The 21,962-nt window shown below is 42.1% G+C and overlaps 1 protein-coding gene across 1 annotated transcript; it reads right to left on the bottom strand.

Moving 5' to 3' along the window:
- Positions 1-368: 368 nt before the first annotated feature.
- CBLIF (cobalamin binding intrinsic factor) lies at positions 369-21,764 on the bottom strand. The gene is made up of 10 exons (XM_044259389.1): positions 21,580-21,764; positions 19,633-19,809; positions 18,344-18,457; positions 17,535-17,675; positions 15,316-15,497; positions 10,952-11,129; positions 8,285-8,486; positions 5,776-5,894; positions 3,674-3,742; positions 369-479 (listed from the first exon to the last, which is right to left on the bottom strand). The coding sequence occupies exons 1-9, from the start codon at positions 21,656-21,658 to the stop codon at positions 3,681-3,683; spliced, it is 1,254 nt and encodes a 417-aa protein (XP_044115324.1). The 5' UTR covers positions 21,659-21,764; the 3' UTR covers positions 369-479; positions 3,674-3,680.
- Between the last annotated feature and the right edge of the window lie 198 nt (positions 21,765-21,962).

Here is a 21,962-nt window from a genome sequence, read left to right on the forward strand (position 1 = left end):
AATAAAATCTTTAAAAAACATGTGATTTTATAATATGCTAAATTCTCACGTAATATATTTTTTAACATTTTATTCCATTCCCTTGCTCTCCCTGATCTGAAACCAGTGCTAGACTGTTTTAATTATCGCGACTTTATTACATATTTTTATATGTTTGGTCAAATTCACTTTACTGTCCAAAAAACATCATGGCTGTTTTGCATGTTTGGTCTTCAAGAGAGAATTTGGAACTATTTTGTTCTAGTCTTTCTCCCTTTTTATTTTTATTTTCTTGGCCAGGATTCTTGTTGTTGTTGTTGTTATTCCTCTTCTTCTTCTTCGAAATCTCAAAGGCGTTTGCGCTTCTGAGCAAGATTCTTTGTCGTTTCAAAGACTTACAGGATCTTAGTTGGAAGGGGCTAGAGGAGGCTCTCTGTAGTTCCACTTCCTCATCAGGGTGTGATCTTCAGTCGCAAACTTGGCATACATCATTAGTATATCTAGTTAAAGGAAAGTACAGTTTGATTTGGTAACAATCTTCCCACCTCTCCCCTGCATCTTCACAGAAACAGTAACGCAGAAAATTGACCACTTCCCTGAAGGAAGTTTAGGCTTTACCATCCATGGCCAGTAGAGGTCGCAAAAACACTTATGATAGTCTCTCAAAGCATTACCAAACCCATGCTTGGACAGTTCTGCAGCAATGAACACACACAGACTACATTTTATTACAGCACTTCCTCAAAGTGGAATCGGTGTCATAGAGCCATTGTCAGCTTGCTCACCTGTCCGCCATCCTTGCCAATACAAATAAACACACCCAGTTCATTGCAAAAGTTGGGGGACAGTGGTTCCCTCTCTCTCTCTCACACACACCCCTTCCTTTCATTGCCTAATTTATTGATAAATAAAAAAGTCATCTTTGTTAAAAGTAATTTTTCCCATTTTCTAGTCCAATTATTGTATCGAATGGAGAGAATGTAGACACTAGAGAAGCAAACAAACAAAATCAGTTACCAGTAATTCCATCACAGTTAACCATTCTAATACTCTGGCATGGATGGCATCAGGGTGATCATGAATGTCTTTCTATGTCAGCAAGTATTTATCTCTGGCACAAATTTTACTGACAGTTAAGAAAATAAATTTAAAAGGGCTGCCAGGGTGGCTCAGTCGGGTTGAGCATCTGGCTCTTGATTTCAGTTCAGGTCATGATCTCAAGGTCATGGGATCAAGCCCTGGTCTGGCTGCAAACTCAGTGTGGGGTCTTCTTGGGCTTCTGCCCCTCCCCCCCATAAAAATAAAAATATTAAAAAAATTAATTTTTATACTTTTTAAAAATTAATTAACTTTTTAAAAAAGTATAATTAACATACACTGTTATATTAGTATCTGGTATACAAGCAGTGATTGAACACTTCATACATTGCTCAATGCTGATCTCCATAACTGTACCTTTAAAAAAAATTTTTTTTTAATTTTTTTAAGATTATTTATTTATTTGTCAGAAAGAGCAGGAGCACAGAAAGCTGCAGGCAGAACAGGCAGAGCAAGAAGCAGACTTCCTGCTGAGCAAGGAGCCCAATGTGGGACTTGATCCCAGGACTCTGGGATCATGACCTGAGCTGAAGGCAGATGCTCAGCCAACTGAGCCACCTAGGTGTCTCAGTGTACATTTAAAAAAATTTTTTTTAACTTATTCATTAGAGAGAGAGAGACTGAGCAGAAGCAGGAGGAGTGGCAGACAGGGAGAAGCAGGCTCCCTTCTGAACAATGAAACCTGATGTGGAACTTGATCCCAGGAGCCTGGGATCATGACTTGAGCTGAAAGCAGATGCTTAACAGACTGAGCCACCCAGGCGCCCCTCCATAAGTGTATTTTCAACCCTCTCCATCTATTTCACCCATCCCCACCCCCAGTTCTCCTCTGGCAATACCAGTTTGTTCCCTCTAGTTAAGAGTCTGTTTTTTGGTCTCTTTTTTCTTCATTTGTTTTGTTTCTTAAATTCCATATATAAGCCAGTAATTCCTTTACTGGGTATTTGCCCAAAGAAAATGAAAATGCTAATTCAAACGAATATATGCACCCCTATGTTTATAGCAGCTTTATTTACAATAGCCAAATTACGGAAGCAGCCCAGCTGTTCATTCGTGGATGATGGATAAAGAAGATGCGGTGTAGCTATGCAATGGACTATTACTCACCCATAAAAAAGAATGAAATCTTGCCATGTGCAACAGCATGGGTGCTCTAGAGGGTATAATGCTAAGTGAAGTCGGTCAGAGAAAGATAGATACTGTATGTCCTCAGTCATATGTGGACTTAAGAATTTCAGTGACTTTTAAGTATCCCAGCATATGGATCCTCCAGGGTTTATCTCTCCATTGCCCTGTTTTGGGCATGTAGGCTGTTTGCATGTTTTCTATATTATGAATATCAGGGCATGTTGTGAGAGATCACTTATTCACACCCCCAGAGGGTACCTTCCATCACAGCACCAGCGCTGGCTTTTCCTGGGGTTCAGTGATGTACCTAATGGTATGAGGGCTTGGGCTGGTGGCTCACACCTCCTTCTCCCAGGAGCCCCAGTTGCCAGAGGGTAGGCTCTTGCTCTGAGCAGCGGGGGGGGGAGGCGGTGCGGAGACCTGCAATGGGGCAGGTGAATCTCTGCCTTGGGGTCAGTTCAGGAAATGTACTGAGTCTGCATCTCTAGGGTTTGCTCTCTAATTGCCTCAGCACACATTTTGTTTCTTGTATATCTGTGCCCTATTGTGATTCCCTCCTTTGTATACTTTTCAAAATTGGGATTTTGGAGGTTGTGGTTGAGTCTGTTTTAGGTCTTTTGATAAAATTTTCATATTCTTCACTGGAAAGTTGGTACCAGTGTTGACTCCTACCAGCAGAGATTAGAGTTATGACTGTCTTTGAAAGCTTAATTTTTCTTTCAAATGTAGGTATAGGGTGTGGTTATAGATCTGTATTTCTATTTACTGTGTAAAATACATATGTCATATGTGTGGTGTGGGATTTTAAATATATACTTATACTTAATATATAAAATAGGTATCAAATATAAAATAGATATCAAATTTTATATTACATACTGTAGGTTATACTTACATATTAAATGTGTGTATTTACCTAAAAATTATATAAAAATATACATTTTAAACTAATTTTACCCAGAATGAACACTAGAAATACAAGGGGAGAGTATGAACATGATTTACCTAGTTCTCAACCATCTGGGAGACTCATGAAATAATTTTGGTCATTTCACTAAGCGATTTGAAAAATAGTACTTGGTATAAGGAACAAAAATAGTTTTTTTAAAAAATAGGAGTTTTTAATATATATCATTTCATTTGTAGAAATAAAGGAATCCATTTGTTAATTAATCACGAAGATCAGAATGAACTCCAAAGACATCATCTGGGCTCTCTCTCCTCCCCCCATTCTAGGTTTAAATGATGACTGGCAGTCATTGCCTTGAGAAGCTGGACCTTTTTTCATGGGTCACAGATGTTAAGACTCCTGGGAAGTTTGAATCATTTATTCTACATAGTGGTTTCTGTGTTTCTCACAGGAATATAGCGGCATTGTAGATATCCAGGGTATTTTTGCATAGACTTGGAATAAAGCGAACAAAAATTCCACCATCTTTTGAAGATGTTTGAGAGAACCTGAACGCACCTTGTCCTTAGTACTTTGTGAAATTGGCCGTGATGTGCTCATGGTCGGCGGGTTTGTAGTCGGCAACTCCTGGAAACAAGCAGAGAAGAACATGAGGAGACCATGATGCATGTAACCACGCCCACCTCCCAAAGGACCAGCCCCCTTGCTAGAGGAGGAAAATCATCCCAGAGTGCAATGGGCCGTTTGATGACTATGGAAGAGCATGGAATTGAGATTTAGGGAGTCTTTGTTTCCAGGCTTAGAGTTGCCACATGGAGCATGTCTTTGGACAAGCCCCTTAAATTGTGAGATCCTCCTTTGCCTCATGTCTAAAACTGCACTGATAACATTTACCCCAAAGAATCATTGCAGGATTAGGAATAATGACTGCCAGATGCCCAATATAGTACCTGACACATGGTAAGTGTGCAAGAAAATGACTTAGTTAAGCCAGGTTTAGAACATTCGAGGTAGGAACTCATGTTCACTTTTGAAGATTTTGCCAAATTTAGGGAAGGGCAGTGGGTTGAGAATTCTTGTGTTTCAGGGCAGTCACCGGGCATCAGAAAGAATAAGATCTTTCTGAGAACTTTTTGGATCTCAGAGGCCTTTCTGTTTCCCCTTCTTTCCCCAGAGAAGAAAGGTGATTGGCAGACAAGAGACTGACCCTGATTTAGGTTCCTGGGCAATTCTGGAGATGCAGGTGATAGGACAACTAATAATACTTATACTGAGCATTTGTGAGTGCGTGCTATGCAGGAGACATTGTACTTACTCATTTTAACATGTTATTTCTAATTTCCACACTAACCCAAGACATGGCTATTACTGTGTTCATTTCATAGCTCTGGAAACGGGTTCTGAGAAGATTCACTCCTTGCCTAAAGCAGCTAGTAAGTAGGAGAAGGGGCTTCTAACCAACCCTTATGTAACCTTGAGGTCTTTATTATGTGTTTTGCTGCAATTCAACAAATTCTGACTGGCCAGATTTTGTTACGTACCTGACAGACTCTAAGAAAACATCTCTCCCATCGTAATCTTGGATAATGAAGCATCTTACAAAGCCGCAGCCTCAGCTCTGCTGTGACCCTACGTGGCCTCACATCTCCCTGCACGGTGACGATTAACATCCTTTAACTAGTGAACATCTTCCTTAGACAAAATAGCACACATGGCTCTTTAACTTAGAGTTATTTTTAGTATTTGTGCAAAATTTTAAAGGATGTTAAGGTTTTGCTAAAGTCTGAATTTTATACTTGCCTCTTCCTCACAAAAATGTGCATAAACCTTCTTCTATTTGGAGATTTTTAAAAAACATTAGAGCAAGAGGAAAAATTAATGCTGAGTGAAGCTGTGGGGGAAGGACAGTCATGCTACAGTTTGGAAGCGTGGTCTGGATGATCGCTCAGTCCCACCCTAGATGCAGGACTTGTCAAGTACCTTTAACACCTCCGAGACTTAAGTTTCTCTCTCTGTAAAAAGAGAATCACTGATATCTATAGAGTTGACATGTGGCATACGATAACATCACTGCACGAAGAGCTAGGTTTCCCCTTCCTCATATTTGTTTCCCCCGGGCTGTGAAGTCACTGTGGTTTTATATTACATGATGATATTTAATTTTTAAATCCTAAAGTAGCCATCTTCTTGGATCACATACTACTTTTTCTACCTTTATTATTATTATTATTATTATTATTATTTGTCTCTCATGTTATCTGGGTTTTCCTTTTTCAGCTCCTATTGCTTTAAGTAGTTCAATTCACTTTTCTTGGTCACTGGATATGTCCCTATTGGTTCAGGATGGAGTCAGGATTCTTCATTTTCGAAAAAGCTATTTTAGAAAGCCAGCCACCTGTTCTATCATCCATCTACCTACTCATCATTTATCTGTTATTCAATCAAGTCAATTCATATATATGAATATATATATTCATAATACATGTGTACATGTACATGTATATTTTATCACTGTATACACAAGTATCTCACATATCTTACATGTGAGATATACAGTCTCACAGTTTTTGATTAAATGAATGAATGAATTAAATAGGTAAATGAAAGGAAGCAGCGTGCAGACTATGGAAGAAAGTCCCAGATTCCTTTCCTTTTCTCACCTTCATTCAGAGGTGTCTTGCCACTAAGGAATTGCCAGTATGTCCGCTCATGAACACTTTCAGTGATATCATTGATAGAAGAGACGACAAGGCCCCAGGATGTCATCGTGGTTTCAAATCTGTAAGAATAAAAACACATGTGATTAACCTCATTTATGTCAGGCAATAAGGGGTTAAGGTGAATGGACAGAGACATTCTAAATACTTTAGAGATCATATAAAAGCCTTGAAGTATCATGTCATCCACATAAAGTAACCCCAAATTACTAGAATTCATAGAGCAATTCACCAGTGTGGCAGGATACAAAATTAATGTGCAGGAATCAGTTGCTTTTCTGGAAAACAAACAGAGTTACAGAGGGGAGGGGAGTGGGGGGTGGGGTAACCTGGTGATGGGTGTTAAGGAGGGCATGTGTTGTGATGAGCACTGAGTGTCATACATAACTAATGAATCACTGAAAACTAGTCAAAAACTAATGATGTACTATACAGTGGCTAACCGAACATAGTTAAAAAAATGTCTCCCTTTAGGTAGAAATAAAATTAATGCAAATTAAAAATATGTTTATTTTAAAAAATGTACCAGGTGGTGGGTATTATAGAGGGCACGGATTGCATGGAGCACTGGGTGTGGTGAAAAAATAATGAATACTGTTTTTCTGAAAATAAATAAATTGAAAAAAAAATTTCAGTCCCTTCAGATCTAAGTCAAAATCTGTATGGTCAGTCATTTTGATTTTAATTCTAATAGATGTATAGTCATTGTAATTTAAATTTGTATTTCCTTAATTACTAATGGTGTTGAATATTTTTCATGTGCTTATTTGTTGTCTCTGTATTTTCTTTGATATTGTCTATTCAAATATTTTGGGCATCTTTGAAATTGAGTTGTTTCTTGCTGGATTTCGAGAGTTCTTCATATAATCTGGATGTAAGCCCTAATTAAATATATGTTTGCACATATTTCCCCCCCCCAAAAAAAAAGAGAAATTGCTAATGACTAATGGATATGAAATTACTTCACTTGGTACTAAATGATATTTAAGTGAATGGGTTTTTTTAAAAAAACCTATCAATAAGCAAATTTAAACGCCTAACAATGGGTGAATACTTACATGAGTGATGAGATGAATATTCAAGACTGAATTTTTTTTTTTTTGGCATTGACAAAATTGTATTTTCCCACACTTTTAAGTGACATTAAAAATGCTCACGCAACAATTTTTAGGTGAAAATGTGGGACACAAATTTTACATGAAATAACTATCCCACCCATGTGAGGGGTCACAGATATCTATAACATGCACAGAAGAAAACATGTACCAAATCATAAAGAAATGTCAACAGTGATTACATTATGGACATATTGTACATGCTTTGTCTTGTTCCATTTTTAAAAAATTTATTTGAATTCAATTAATTAACAGACAGTGTACTACTAGTTTTAGAGGTTTTGCTCGTTATACATCACCCCCCAACGGTCCACTGTATGTATTCATGACATGCACGGTCAGAAAAAGAAAAATCAGGCAAAATTATAGTTAAGCTCAGAGAAGTAGTAAGGTATATTCCGAGGGTATTTAAAACCTAAGTATTCTTGAAATGCAACTTTTGTCCTGACCTGTCTGTGGCAGTCAGGGAATTACGGAGCTGGGCTGTGGACAGCAGGCTCTGCTCCGCGGGAGACCTGCTTCCTCCTCTCTCTCTCTCTGCCTGCCTCTCTGCCTAGCTGTGATTCCTCTCTCTCCGTCAAATAAATAAAATCTTTAAAAAAAAAAAAAAAGTTTGGAAGCTTCTCTCTACTGCCGCTTCCAGTAATCACAGAGCCAAGTGGCGTCTTCCTTGGTGTGAGTCTGTTTATCCTAGAAGAGGTCTTCATCACCTCACAGATTCATTACCTCAGGCTAGCCCCAGATCTCCTCCTTGTCTCCCATTCTCAAACCAATTAACGTTTTACAGCGTGACTTTTCTTAGTTAAAAACTTGCAGTGCTTTCTCTAATAGGAAGTCTGATCTCCTTAACCTGGTTTTTCAGACTTTGTATCTCCCAGCCTATCCTTACAGGTTACTCACTTGATTCAGTCCCCTATTCTCTTCTCTAGTCAAGCTGGCCTACCCACTGACCTTGAAGTCCTTGCTTATTCCTGTCTCAAATGCTTTGTCCTAGCCATGCCCTCTTTCTAGAATACCATCTTTCCCCATCTTCCCAACAATACTTATTTTTCGAATGGGCTCCAAAGCCACAAGCCTTCCTGGACTGTTCTAACCCACAATAGACTCTCTCCCCGCTTTGAATTCCTGTTTGTAAAACTCCATCGTATGTTGACTGGGGCGATTGAATTTTCCTGAGCCAGCTTTGATAGTTACTGGATTGCACGCTTCTCAAGGGGGGATGAAATGATGTTAAATTATCAGAAGGAAAAAAAAGAAAGAAAATGAAGGAAGGAGGGAGAGAATGGGAATTCAGGTGAGGTTTGGGGAGAATGGTGAACATTGCATACAGCACTCACTTGAACGTGGGATTTCTGCGTTGTGCTTCTTCTAGGACAACAAGTAGTACTGATCCACTTTTCACACTAATGTCCATGGTCTCATTGAAGAGCAGACCCACCCCCCTCAACTGGTTATTTATGGTGTATATGATGGTGATGTTGGATGCTGTGGTGGGAACAGGGCTGGGTTGAGTGGGGAGAGTTGGTTGCACTTGAACACCTGTGAAGAGCGAAGAGGCCACATTTGTTAATGATTACAGGGCTTTTATTATAGGTGCAAAAATCTCTGTTATTGGCAACTTATCCTAAAGAAAAATTTCAAGAAATGGCAAAGATTTTGTGTCCTTTGTGTGTGGTTCTGAGGAACTCATGTGATCTATGAAGCTCTCATTTCCAATCTAGAGAATTGCTCATAGCTGAAGAGCTGATGGCTCATTTTAACTGTTTCTTTTCTTTTTTGAATATCTTTTTTATTTTTCATAAACATATAATGTATTATTAGCCCCAGAGGTACGGGTCTGTGAATTGCCACGTTTACTCACTTCATTCACAGCACTCACCATAGCACATACCCTCCCCAATGTCCATAACCCACCACCCTCTCCCAACCCCCCTCCCACAGCCCCCCTCAGTTTGTTTTGTGACATTAAGAGCCTCTTATAGTTTGTCTCCCTCCTGATCCCATCTTGTTTCATTTATTCTTTTCCTACTCCCCAAGCCCCCCATGTTGCATCTCCACTTCCTCATATCAGGGAGATCATATGATAGTTGTCTTTCTCTGATTGACTTATTTCGCTAAGCCTAATACCCTCTAGTTCCATCCACGTCATCGCAAATGGCAAGATTTCATTTCTTTTGATGGCTGCATAGTATTCCATTGTGTGTATATATACCACCTCTTCTTTATCCATTCATCTGTTGATGGACATTTAGGTTCTTTCCATAGTTTGGCTATTGTGGACATTGCTCCTACAAACATTCGGGTGCACGTGCCCCTTCGGATTACTGCATTTGTATCTCTGGGGTAAATACCCAGTTGTGCAATTGCTGGGTTGTAGGGTAGCTCTATTTTCAACTTTTTGAGGAACCTCCATGCTGTTTTCCAGAGTGGTTGGACCAGCTTGCATTCCCATCAACAGTGTAGGAGGGTTCCCCTTTCTCTGCATCCTTGCCAGCATCTGTCATTTCCTGACTTGTTAATTTTAGCCATTCTGACTGGTGTGAGGTGGTATCTCACTGTGGTTTTGATGTGTATTTCCCTGAAGCCGAGTGATGTGGAGATGGCTCATTTTATATTGAACATTAGTTTTGTTAAAAGAATTTATAACCAGGGGCACCTGGGTGGTTCAGTTGGTTAAAGCCTTTGCCTTCTGCTCAGGTCATGATCCCAGGGTCCTGGGATTGAGCCATGCATCGGGTTCTCTGCTCAGCGGGGAGCCTGCTTCCCCCCCACCCTCTGCCTGCCTCTTTGCTTCCTTATGATCTCTCTCTCTCTCTCTGTCAAATAAATAAATAAAATTTTTAGAAAAAAAAAAAGAATTTATAACCAGAAGGGAGGATGGTTAGCCCTAAGTCATGTGTTTTACTTGGTTGAGTTCTGTGGATTTGTGGGATTTTTGGTAACAACGTGAATCTGCAAACAAAGGTAGTAAGTTTCAGACCATCTAACAAAACACCCGGGCAACTATAGTGTAGAGTCCTTGGAAAGATTCCATGGCCACCTTGTCTGGGTTGGGAAATCACTGGGAAGCAGCCTAAGGAGTTCGGTGAATGTAGCTGTGTTTGGTGTGATTAGGATTGGGTTGCTTGATTACAGTCTGTATAGACTCTGTACTGAGATAGGCAAGGAATTTAGTAATCTCTGCTTATCTCAACAAATCCATGTAACATAAGACATCAGTACTCTATACTAGTATTTGTCTAGAAGGAGGAGTTGGAGCTATCTTTGCCAAGACTCCTTATCACTGGAGAGATAAAATTTTATGCAGGACTCCCACTTTCTTTGTGCATATTTCTACAAAGTTTGAATTTTTAAGTAGCCCTATATTATATTTTTAATTGGCTAAAATAGAGATATTTAAAATAAAAAGGCATATTAATGCCTCGTTTCCACCCCATTCCTTTGGTGTGCCAGGAGCACCAAGGCCTTGTATTTAGATCCCCAAATCTGGGCTTAAAATCCAACTCTTTTTCTCATAAGTGTCTCAGACCAGCTCAATGATTGGTCACACTTTCTTTGCTATGCACTACATGTGGCTTCTATTTCTATGTAATACTTATTTCATTCTTCCAAATGTTGTAGTTTTTGTCTACATATCTGTATCCTGACCTTGTAAAGAGCAGGTATCATAAGATAGTGCATAAGGTTTGGTGCATTTGTCAAACGAATGAAGGAAGTTATGTATCATCTGATTGTTAGGACCATGGATGTCCCCTCTTCACCAGCATCTCACAAAATGCTATGTGTATAGTAGGTGTTCACTTAATGTGTACTGAGTGAAGTAGACATGGGGGCTAAATTCTGAGAACAGGCTGCCATGGCTGTGTGTTAGCACACAACACTTGGGGATTGGATATCAGATGTGGCTCTGCCTACGTAATAAGCCTGTGTGCCACTTAAAACTGATCCACGTAAGGAGCCACTACTTTACGATATAAGGAAAGGCAGATGTTAAGAGTTCTTACCAGGGCTGCAGGACACATGGGGCACATCCAGGTATGTCTTGCCTTTCAGGGAAGGGAGGATTTGGGCAATGGACATGGGATTGTGGAATTTCCCCTGCTCAATCTCCTGAAGTATTGTGTCCATGGTCTTCTGGCACTTCCACTCCTTGTTAGGTTGCTTAGGTGTTACAGAGAGAGCCTGGGGGCAGGAGAGAGAGGGAATGAGAGGTTGATTAGGCATAGCTGAGAGTTGGCCTCTATAAGCTTTACAAGAGATATACTTGATCACTAATCTTGGGGGATCACTCAGAGTCCAAAACTGAGCTGCCCAAGGTTTGGGACATTGTCTGTCTTGTTCCCTGCTGCGTCTCCACCTCTTAGCTCAGAGTCTGTCACAGAAGTCACACAACAAATATCAGTGCACCAGTTAGATTTGGGGAACACTATTGGGGCTGCTGTATTTATAGCATGTGTGTATAAAACAGTTCTCGAATGTAGAATGAAGGTGAGTCCCGGGGAAAGCAAGCTCCAGGATCAGTGTTAGTCTGGGACATCTGGTCATCCAAACATAGCAGTGCTCCTTGTTTTGTGTTGTCCTGCATAGCCTTTCGTGGACTTCTTCCATATTTTGTGATCATGTCAGGACAGTTAGCCAGAGGTTCCACAAGCCTGGCCACAGGGGTGGACTCATAGCCTGGGCTGGGGTAATCCTAGAGTGCCATCCTTTTGCTAACAGTGATTAGTGGGCACCCCACTAGCCAGCATACTTCCCTGACATACAGACATTCAGAGAGAGAAGCATGTCTTTTCCTCCTGCTGGGGTATTCAGCTGGGACCATGTAAGTAATCACTGGGCTGTGACCATCTTCTTCAGTCCCTTTGAAGAAACCATGCCATAGGAGACAGTGAGGAAAACCAGGGCTGAGTGATAAAAAAAGAGTAGTGTCTAAAAGCACAATCTGAGCCCTTTATTCTGCTTAATCCTGAAACCATTTAATCTAGCCCTGGACCTTCTAGTTTATAACATGAAATAGTAAATCCCCATTTTTTCTTTTTCTTTTTTTTAAAAAGATTTTATTTATTTATTTGACAGAGATCACAGAGAAGCAGGCAGAGAGAGAGAGGAGGAAGCAGGCTCCCCACCGAGCAGAGAGCCCGATGCGGGGCTCAATCCCAGGATTGATCCCAGGACTGATCCCAGGACCCTGGGATCATGACCCGAGCCGAAGGCAGAGGCTTCAACCCACTAAGCCACCCAGGCGCCCCAATCCCCATTTTTTTCTTAAGCAAAAATTATTTTTTTGGGGGTCTAGGGAAGATTAAGATAACACTTCTGTTATCTGCACAGTGGTTCTTGGTTAATGCTCCAAGCAATTCATTCTACTTTGCTGAGATTTGTATCACATGAGTGAAATAGAAATCACAATTTCTTCCTACCTTTGTGGGTTCATTTGAGGTTCAGATGTGGGACAATAAGCAAAAGCATTTTGTTATGTGTAATGGGTAAGCTATTATCACCACATCCCTCCCTTTAGGGTTGTGCTGACCATGACCCTTAGAGTAAGTCAGTGGTTTAAGATTGCTGGTGACTGATTCACCTGAAGCTTGGAATAGGAAGTGAGAGAAGAGAGTCAGATCAGAAATGGATAAGGAAGGTGTGGTCCATATACACTATGGAGTATGATGCCTCCATCAGAAAGGACGAATACCCAACTTTTGCAGCAACATGGATGGGACTGGAAGAGATTATGCTGAGTGAAATAAGTCAAGCAGAGAAAGTCAATTATCATATGGTTTCACTTATTTGTGGAGCATAACAAATAGCATGGAGGACAAGGGGAGATGGAGAGGAGAAGGGAGTTGAGGGAAATTGGAAGGGGAGGTGAACCATGAGAGACTATGGATTCTGAAAAACAATCTGCAGGTTTTGAAGGGGCAGGGGGTGGGAGGTTGGGGGAACCAGGTGGTGGGTATTAGAGAGGGCACAGATTGCATGGAGCACTGGGTGTGGTGCAAAAAACAATGAATACTGTTACACTGAAAAGAAATGAAAAAAAAAAAAAAAAAGAAATGGCTCTGTGACCCAAAGACAGTTGATGAACTACCTGACAGTTTTTGACATGACCATCACTGTTAGACCTCTTTGCTCTGCCAGAGGTCACTTTACGGGGCAGTTTGGTTTAAGGGGTTTCAGATAGGTCCTGCTCAGCAGCCAGATCTTGTTCATTTGCCATATTCACCTCTCAGATCCCAAAAGCAAGATGGATCCCCTTGGGATAAAACATTACCAATGCCAACACTCTAGAGAGGAATAACACATTACCTATGAGAGCTCCTTAATAGCTTTGCATAAAGATGTTTATCATATCCTTTTTCCAAGTTAAATCCCCAAGTTAAGAAGAACTTTGAAGGCTTTGGATTCTTGATAGAAAGCAGAGAAGAAATTTTACAACAGAGGAAGTGCCTCCCGAGGGTCTAGGGAAGCCATGTGGGTGGCCCAGGCTACTTGAAGGGCACTGGCATCCTGGAAGAGGATGAATGAAGGCTGGAGAGGAAGCTTAATATCACCACTCTTCCAAGGGCAGAAACCATGAACAGTTATTGGCATCACATTGTGCTTGTGACGTTTTAAAAAAAATACCTTTGCAACCTTGTTTTCATGGGGAAAGTGAAATTCAGAAAAATTTAATACTTGCCCACAGTGGTGGGAGATCTGGGATTCAAACTCAAGTTGTGACATCTTGAGAGTCCTTTGCTTTTCCACAGAAGAACATTTTAAATTAGAAAAAAAGTCATGTCTTAGATATCTGGTAATTTCAGACTTCAGGCTGCTTGGGTAAGCTCTCGTTATGTGCCATAGCTCGAGTAAGGAGAAGTTATGTATCCTAACTGATTAGAAATACATATGACCTATGATATCGGATAAGGATGAGGTCTTGCCTTTTCATAAATAAAGCTTTAATTCTTAGGTACAGCTTATCAGAGTGTACCCTGTGGGTGAGAAAATCCCAAACGGAATTCATAAAACTAACTAGCAAAAGCAAACATTTCTCTGTCTGGCACTAAGGGGAAGCAAGTTTATTTTAAGTGAGGCATAGATAAAACCCATCTTCTATCCCGTCCACACTGCCTCTGATATTCCACAAGGCTTTCTAGCCCTGAATCCCAGGATTGTTCTTGGATGATTCAGCCGTGGTAACAGTCTTTTTTTCCATGACAAAACTTCATTCACCTTGACATGCCATGGAAGCTGACGTTGTCCTCATTAGTTGCTCCAATACACTGCACACTGGAGTGGTCATATTGTATTTACTTTTGTGTTTAACATAAACTAATTTCTAATCTGTTCATGTCCTTTGCTAATTTCTAATGTGTGGAACATCAGGGGCAGTCTCTGCTCTTCTCCCCCAAAGGATTTCTTTTTACCACGACTCCAGAGGTATATTAGGTTTAGGCCTGGCATTGTAACTCCAGGGTTCTCTGTTTCCTGGGCTTTCTGAGTTGAGAAGGTCATGGTACAGTTTTTCCATGAATCACATAAGGCATTTTATGACTTCGGAGCACGAACTTCTGAGTTTGGACTAGACAATTTGACCACAGATGACCCTTTAATTTCTGATTCTAGCTGGTTACCTCTCCCCACTATCATTAGTATGTCCTCCATGGGAAGATGCTGCCCTAGTCAGCCCTAATCAGTGGGGTGAGGGTTGCATTTGGAGATATATCAAACAGCATCTTATGAACCCAAGTCCAAGCCTGGGTTCTGTACTAGGGAAACATAGGATTGAGTATGGACAGAGTACCAGACACACCTGATTCCCATTTAGAACACTGTGTGAAGTTGCAGTGAGGTCGAGATTATAGGAGCTTGACAGGTCAGCTTTAGGTGTTTTCACTGCTGTGTTCAGGTTGTTTCAACCTGTGTTCAGGTTGAACATAAGCCTACATTTTCTGGATCAAGATAAAGGGCTAAAAAAAGAACACTTGACTGGCAAGATGGAATTAGAAAATTTAATTTTTTTGAGGGCCTATTTTAATATCTTATTTTTTATACATCAAATTCTCATCAATCTATGATTATTATGAACACACTGATCATTGTCAGTAATAACCTGATATGTTTCTGGGATTTATTTTTTTTCCAAGAAAGAGAAAGGAATTCTTATAATTTTATTTTCACCCTTTACCTATGAGGTAGGAAGGAATTAACACCTGTGTTTTACCAGTAGAGAAACTGAGACAAACACCACGAGGAATCTGCCTCAAGTCATACTAGCTTATCTTCCCCAGAGATATAATTGTAAGAGGCCTGGTGTCTTGATCCCACAATCAAGTCTTATCACACTGGCATGGGCTCAACAAAGAAGCATAGGTGATGTGTTTACCTGCATGGCCAGGCCAGTACTATAGATGTCTCCAATGATGCCATTGTCTTTGATCCTCATGCTGACATTCTTCACGACTTCCTGTAGTACCTCACTGAACAGAATTTTGAAACCTTCATCTGAACCTTCTGGGATCTTGTTGTACATACAAGTCAGAGCCAAGGTCGCCATAGCTCCTGTGTCTGTGAATCATGGTTGGTGGGAGGTGGGTGAGACAACCATCACCCAACAATATGAACAGCTAACATTTACTGTGTGCTTATTGCGTTCCAACTACATTATCTCCTTTATTCTTCAGGACAACCTGTGAGATAGGACCTATAATGAACTCCACTGAAGGGATAAGGAAATGGAGGCTCATAGAGGCCAAGTAATGGCCCAAGGCCACACAGCTGGTAAGTAGCAGTGCCAGGACCTGAACCCAGATCTAAGGCTCATGTTTTTAATTTATGTAGACTGGTGCTTCATTCAGTCTCATTTTTCTTGTCCCAGTGTTTATCTTTTAAAAATTTCACCGGTTCTGGAAGGCCCGGCCATCACCACCTTTCAGTGAAACCTTTGGTCTGCCCAGTGCCACAGGTACAGTCTCTTTTCTGAACTTTTCAAAAAGTAGGCTCCACACCCAGCATGGAGCCCAATGTGGGGCTTAAACTCCTGACCCTGAGATCAAGACCCAAGCTGAGATCCAGAGTTGGACACTTAACTGAGCCACACAGATGCCCCTCTTTCCTGAGCTTTTTTATCATGTGTTGTTCGGACCTGTTTTGCCATCTCAGCACTCTCTGCTCTATTTTATTGTTACTGTGCTCTGTGAGCAACTGGATGGTGGGAACTTTGCACCCCCCAGGGCACCTGGCACAGGGGCATTTTCATTATTTGCATGGGAAAGTGTATGTGGATTGAATGAGCAAGCTATGGCAGGACAAGAGAGAACAAGTGAAAGACTTGCCAGATGACTTCTTTCTCTGATCTTCCCCCTCCTATAATCACCACCTGAAATGTATAACCTCATTAAGGATGACAGTGTTGTTGAAACCATTGGTGGCCAAGAAGTCAAATCTCCTGAACTGACAGACTCCCTAGCAATGCATGAGGTCCCAGATGGAAAACAGAGACCTGTCTGCTCTTGAGCCACAGGGAGGGCACTAGAATACTTGATTATGATCGGAAAGAGACTGAAATGGGAGAGTTTGCCTGAAACAAGAGAGGTTGCAGGGGCAGGGTGGCTAACGGGGTCAAAACCTGAGATACGCTATTGCTCGTGAGTCCAAAGGAGGAAAGGTGACCATGAATGAACGGCACGTGATAATGTCCACAGAGAGGGTGTTATTCAGGGCAGGTATCATGACCTGCAGAAGGGTGGACAGAAAAGGACGTGGTGCTGTAGGGGAAAAAGCTCCTCTTACAGAATGAAGAAGTAACATGGTTCCATTGTATCCTTGAAGGGGAGGAGCATCATGGGTTTAGGGTTCAGAGATTATCTGTTTACTAGAAAGAGAATATCAGGATGTTATAAGGAGAAACATCGAGAGGAACAGAGAGTAGAATCATCAGTAGTGATAAGAGAGAGGGTTCAGGGGGCCTGGGTGGCGCAGTCATTTAAGTGTCTGACTTGGTTTCGGCTCAGGTCATGATCTCAGGGTCGTGAGATGGAGCCCTGTGTCTGGCTCTGCGGTCAGGGTGAAGTCAGCTCGAGGTTCTCTCTCTCCCTTGCCTTCTGCCCCTCTCCCTGCTCTCCCTCTCTTTAAAATAAATAAATGAATCTTTTATATATATATATATATATATATACACACACACACATATATATATAAAGGATTTTATTTGTTTATTTGACAGAAATAAATGAATCTTAAAAAAAAAAGTTTTCAGGATAAGACTTGAGTCTAGACATTGATTTAATCATTTAAGAATTTGTCTAGAAATAACTGCTGACTCGTGTGACTTATTTATGTTCCTGGTAGAGATTCTGTCATTGTCAGACATTTCAAGTGTTGCCCTGGTTTCTTTGTTTTACTGTCTCCCTTTCACTTATTCCCTAATTCGCATGTCCAGCAAATGTTTGTTCAGTGCCTTCCATCTGCAGACATTTTCATAACCCTTGGCTCCTCCGCCATGGAAAGCCCCCCCTCCCACTTTCCCCTCCTGCTCCCCTCCCCCACTGACTGTCCTTGATATTCCCAGCTTAGGGCAGTGTTTAGAAGGGGCAACTAACTCACCCGTATTGAAGGGGGAGGAACCAAACCTCAGGATCTTGGCAAAGCGGGCTGCTATGGGTAAGGCTCTTGTTGGGTTCTCCTGGCACAATGCCAGGACCGCCAGACTGGGCCCATAGAAGTTTGAAGCTGGAGCACTGGGACCTGGGAAGGGGACAGAGGGTCTCTGTAAGATTAACATTCACCATAATGAGGACATCTGTGAAAAAGGTAAAAGTCAAACCTTTAAAGCAGAAATTTCCAGAAAACCTGTCCAAAAAAGAAAGACTCCATATTGGCAAAAGCTAACTTTAACATTTCTCAGAATAAGAATGTCACCCAGCAGGACAGGAGGATAAAAAGGATGACTGTCTTCAGGTGATGGCATAAGTCTGTTTCCCAGGATGGTGATCTTCTCTAGTACATTTGGAAGCGAAGTGAATATCTCACTGTGTGGTTAGCCAAAGAATCCTGAGTGGAGAGAACTTGTATCCCCTCCCTCATTTTCCACTCACCCATCTTTTTTTTTTTTTTTTAAGATTTTATTTATTTATTCGACAGAGATCACAAGTAGGCAGAGAGGCAGGCAGAGAGAGAGAGAGAGAGAAGCAGGCTCCTCCTGAGAGAGAGAGAGAGAAGCAGGCTCCTCCTGAGCAGGAAGCCCAATGTGGGGCTCGATCCCAGGACCCTGGGATCATGACCTGAGCTGAAGGCAGAGGCTTTAACCCACTGAGCCACCTGGGCGCCCCTCACCCATCTTTTTAGTTCTAGGTTTAATACTCTCAGGAAGGACCATTTGCCTCATCCTCCTCTCCCTTCTGCTGAGGTCTTACCTGAGGGTGGCCAACTTTCCATTTGTCTCTGTAGAACTGACACTTTATTCCCAGGGTCTCGGCAGGAGGAGTTGAGGGCCATGATGGTAAGGGCGAGTTGACCAATGGTCAGGTCTGTGGAGGAGAGAACAAAACAGTCACAAAGGTATTCTCAGGGGAGAGTGTGCCAGGGGTCAGGGCTGAGCTCTCTGATCTGATCTCCAGATCATTTTGATTTTTTAATAATACGATTAGAGTCAATTATATGGTTTCACTTATTTGTGGAGCATAACAAATAACATGGAGGACATGGGGAGATGGAGAGGAGAAGGGAGTTGAGGGAAATTGGAGGGGGGGGGGGATGAACCATGAGAGACTATGGACTCTGAAAAACAACCTGAGGGTTTTGAAGGGGTGGGGGTGGTAGGTAGGGGGAGCCAGGTGGTGGGCATTAAGGAGGGCACGTATTGCATGGAGCACTGGGTGTGGTGCAAAAAACAATGAATTCTGATACGCTGAAAAGAAATAAAAAAAAAATCTTCTTAAAAAATACCAGATCTTGTCAGAGGGGAAAAAAAAACCCAATACGATTAGATAATTTTTTTAAAAAGTTTTTTTTTTTTTTAAAGTAATTGTTATATCCAGCCTGGGACTCAAACTCACAATCCGGAGATCAAGAGTCACATGTTCCCACCATGGAGCCAGCCAGGTACCTCTAGATAGTTTTTTTATCTTGTTTTTCTTAAGGAAAGAAGTATGGAAAAATGTTCAAGGAGGGTTTAATCTAGTGACCACTGTGTGACTTGACAACTTCATCAGGAATCCCTGGTATCTATTCAGAAAAGCAGCATGGGCACCCATACAAACTCATACCTGAAAATAATTTTAACTTTACTATCTAACTTGATCCTCAAGGCAACTCCTGTGAAGTAGGCAGAATAGAGATTTGCTTATTATTATCATTGTTATTATTACTGTTAGAGTCCTTGTTATTAGAATCATCTGCATTTTGCAAATGAAGGCATGAGGTTGGTCTGGATTTGCGACCTGTTCAAGGTTCCAGAGTTAATACATGGTGGAGCCAGAGCTGCAAGCCCCCTCTTTTTAATGTCTGGTCTAGAGCTTATTCTGCTTTCCTGTGTAACTCTACTGATGCTCTGACTTCATGAACCTTTCGTTCCAGGTACATAGGGAAAGGTGTTTGGGTGATTCAGGAACAATCACAGGTGGCACTGGTGTGTGTGGGGATGTGAAGTTGGGATCTGGGCCTGGAGAATCAGGGAGCATGTAGAAAGGCTCTGATTTCTCACCTGCGCTGTCACTGGCCATGAGCTTGTCAGTTAGGAGCTTCTGGGCCTCCATGTCGTAGGCTCCAGCCAGGTTCATGGCAATCAGGATGCTGGGATTGGGGTGGGCTGAGCTGGTCACAGAGTTCTCCATGAGCATTTGTATGCCCTGAACCAAGGGCTGCTGTGCTGGGGGAACAGCTGAGAAGAGAAAAGCCATTTACTGAACCCCTAATCTACTCTCTCTCATCTCGGAAACATGTTTCCCGTGTGTCACTCTGTTAGAAGACAGGATTAGTTAGCATTAACATTTTCAGGGACACCCTCTAGTGTCCCTAATAGAGATGGAGGGGCACCTGGGTGGTTGAGTCATTAAGTGTCTGCCTTTGGCTCAGGTCATGGTCCTGGGGTCCTGGGATCAAGCCCCACATCTGGCTCCCTGCTTAGTGGGAAGCCTGCTTCTTTCTCCCTCTCCCACTCCCCCTGCTTGTATTCTGTCTCTCGATGTCTCTCTCTCTCTGTGTCAAATAAATAAATAAATAAATAAATTCTTTAAAAAAATAAAGAGAGGTGGAGAAAACATTGACATTTTCTTTTGAGGCCAGGTAGACCAGTTAGATGTTGGATCTCCTCAGACAACCTTGATGTTTAACAAGGTGACTTCTCACTTAGGAAGTTCCAGCAATATGGCTCATGGCCATTTCATATTATTTTTAGCAAATTCCTAGAAATCACTGATTTCCTTATAATTTTTTCTCACTCTTTTATTTTAAAGTTAGCTTTTTCCAGGGAGGTGCCTGGGTGGTATAGTTGATTAAGTGTCTAACTCTTGGCTTTTGGCTCAGGTCCTGACCGTAGGGTCCTGGGATGGAGCCCCACGTCCAGCTCTGTGCTCAGCATGAAGTCTGCTTGAGAGTCTCTCTCTCTCTCCATCTGCCCCACCCCACCTCACTCTCTCTTTCTCTCAAATAAATAAATCCTAAAAAAAAAAAAGTCCTTTTTTTAAAAAAAGGATTTTATTATTTATTTATTTATTTGAGAGAGAGAGAGAGAGAGAGAGACGAGAGAGAGAGACTGAGAAAGAGAGTGAGAGTGACCTGGGGGCCAGCAGGGAGAGGAACAGAGGGAAAGGGACAAGCCGACTCCTTCCTAAGAGCAGCACTCAACGCTGGCCTTGATCCCACCCCCCTGAGATCATGACCTGAGCTGAAAGCAGGAGTTAGATGCTCAACTGACTGAGCCACCCAGGTGACCTTCCTTTTTAAAAGATTTTTTTTTTTAAATCTCTGCACTCTGCATGGGGCTCGAACTCACAACCCTGAGATCAAGAGTTCCATGCTCCTCAACTAAGCCAGTCAGGCACCCCCTTTTCTTCTCAGTCTTACATGGAAAATATGGAAGACCTGGGATATGAGCTGTCCTCAGTGAGTTCCAAACATCCCCCAGCAGTGGCATTTGGTCCGAACAGCTCTGAGCGTCTCTCTTTGTGCTGCCGTCCATTGCTCCTGCACCACTATTTTAACCTCTTCTAAGGTAAGATGCATAGACTGGCCTCTCCAAGCACTTACGGGGTTCAGTCAGGAAGGATGCAGCACACACTCTGACTTGCCCACTTGGAACTCCTACAGTGATTGCCGTTTTCTTTCTTTCTTTCTTTCTTTTTTTTTAACGAATTGATTTATTTGACAGAGAGTGAGAGATGGAGAGAGAGCACAAGTGGGGGGAGCAGCAGAGGGAGAGGGGAAGCAGGCTCCCTGCTTCCCTGCTGAGCAGGGAGCCCGATGCGGGACTCGATCCCAGAATCCCGAGATCATGACCTGAGCCGAAGGCAGAGGCTTAACCCACTGAGCCACCCAGGTGGATTGCCGGTTTCAATCACTTTCTCCGCAGCAGACTTCCATGTGTGAGGTTTCCCCCTGTGCCCCGGGGGAACTGCTCCCCTGACCTCTCTGGAAAAACCACCATACTCACAGCATGAGCTTCGGGTCCAGGTGCTGGTCCCAGCTGCAGCCCAGAGAAGGTTCAGGAGGGGGAGGGTGAACCAGGTCATCCCACTCTCTCTTGTTTAGTCTCTGGCTCCCGTGCACAGATCCCCGTGTTTGAAAGCAGGGTGTTTCTTTACTTTCTCTTATATGTGCTTCTTTTTGTCAAACAGTCTGGCGTCCTCCCAGTTCTGGCCACTCCTAACCACTTAAGCTGACCCCTCCTTCTCTGATAGAACTAATTTCCATATGCTTATCTAAGTTCCCGCCTATCCATCCTCCCAGGTGTGTGAAGGTGACTTCAAGGAGGCACAGTCGTAGGAGACACTTGGGGCTGAGTGTGCAGTGATGGCCATGACAGAGTGTCCTTTC

The sequence above is a fragment of the Neovison vison genome, chromosome 7, assembly GCF_020171115.1.
Source record: "Neovison vison isolate M4711 chromosome 7, ASM_NN_V1, whole genome shotgun sequence".
NCBI lineage: Eukaryota > Metazoa > Chordata > Mammalia > Carnivora > Mustelidae > Neogale > Neogale vison.

What these genes read in the sequence shown, in the direction of transcription:
- CBLIF (XM_044259389.1), bottom strand. Translation starts at nt 21,658, where the DNA reads ATGACCTGGTTCACCCTCCCCCTCCTGAACCTTCTCTGGGCTGCAGCT. An exon ending in CATGGCCAGTGACAGCGCAG is followed by an intron (nt 18,458 to 19,632) that starts GTGAGAAATCAG and finishes TCTCCTCCACAG; the next exon opens with ACCTGACCATTGGTCAACTC. An exon ending in TTCCTCCCCCTTCAATACGG is followed by an intron (nt 15,498 to 17,534) that starts GTGAGTTAGTTG and finishes CATGATTCACAG; the next exon opens with ACACAGGAGCTATGGCGACC.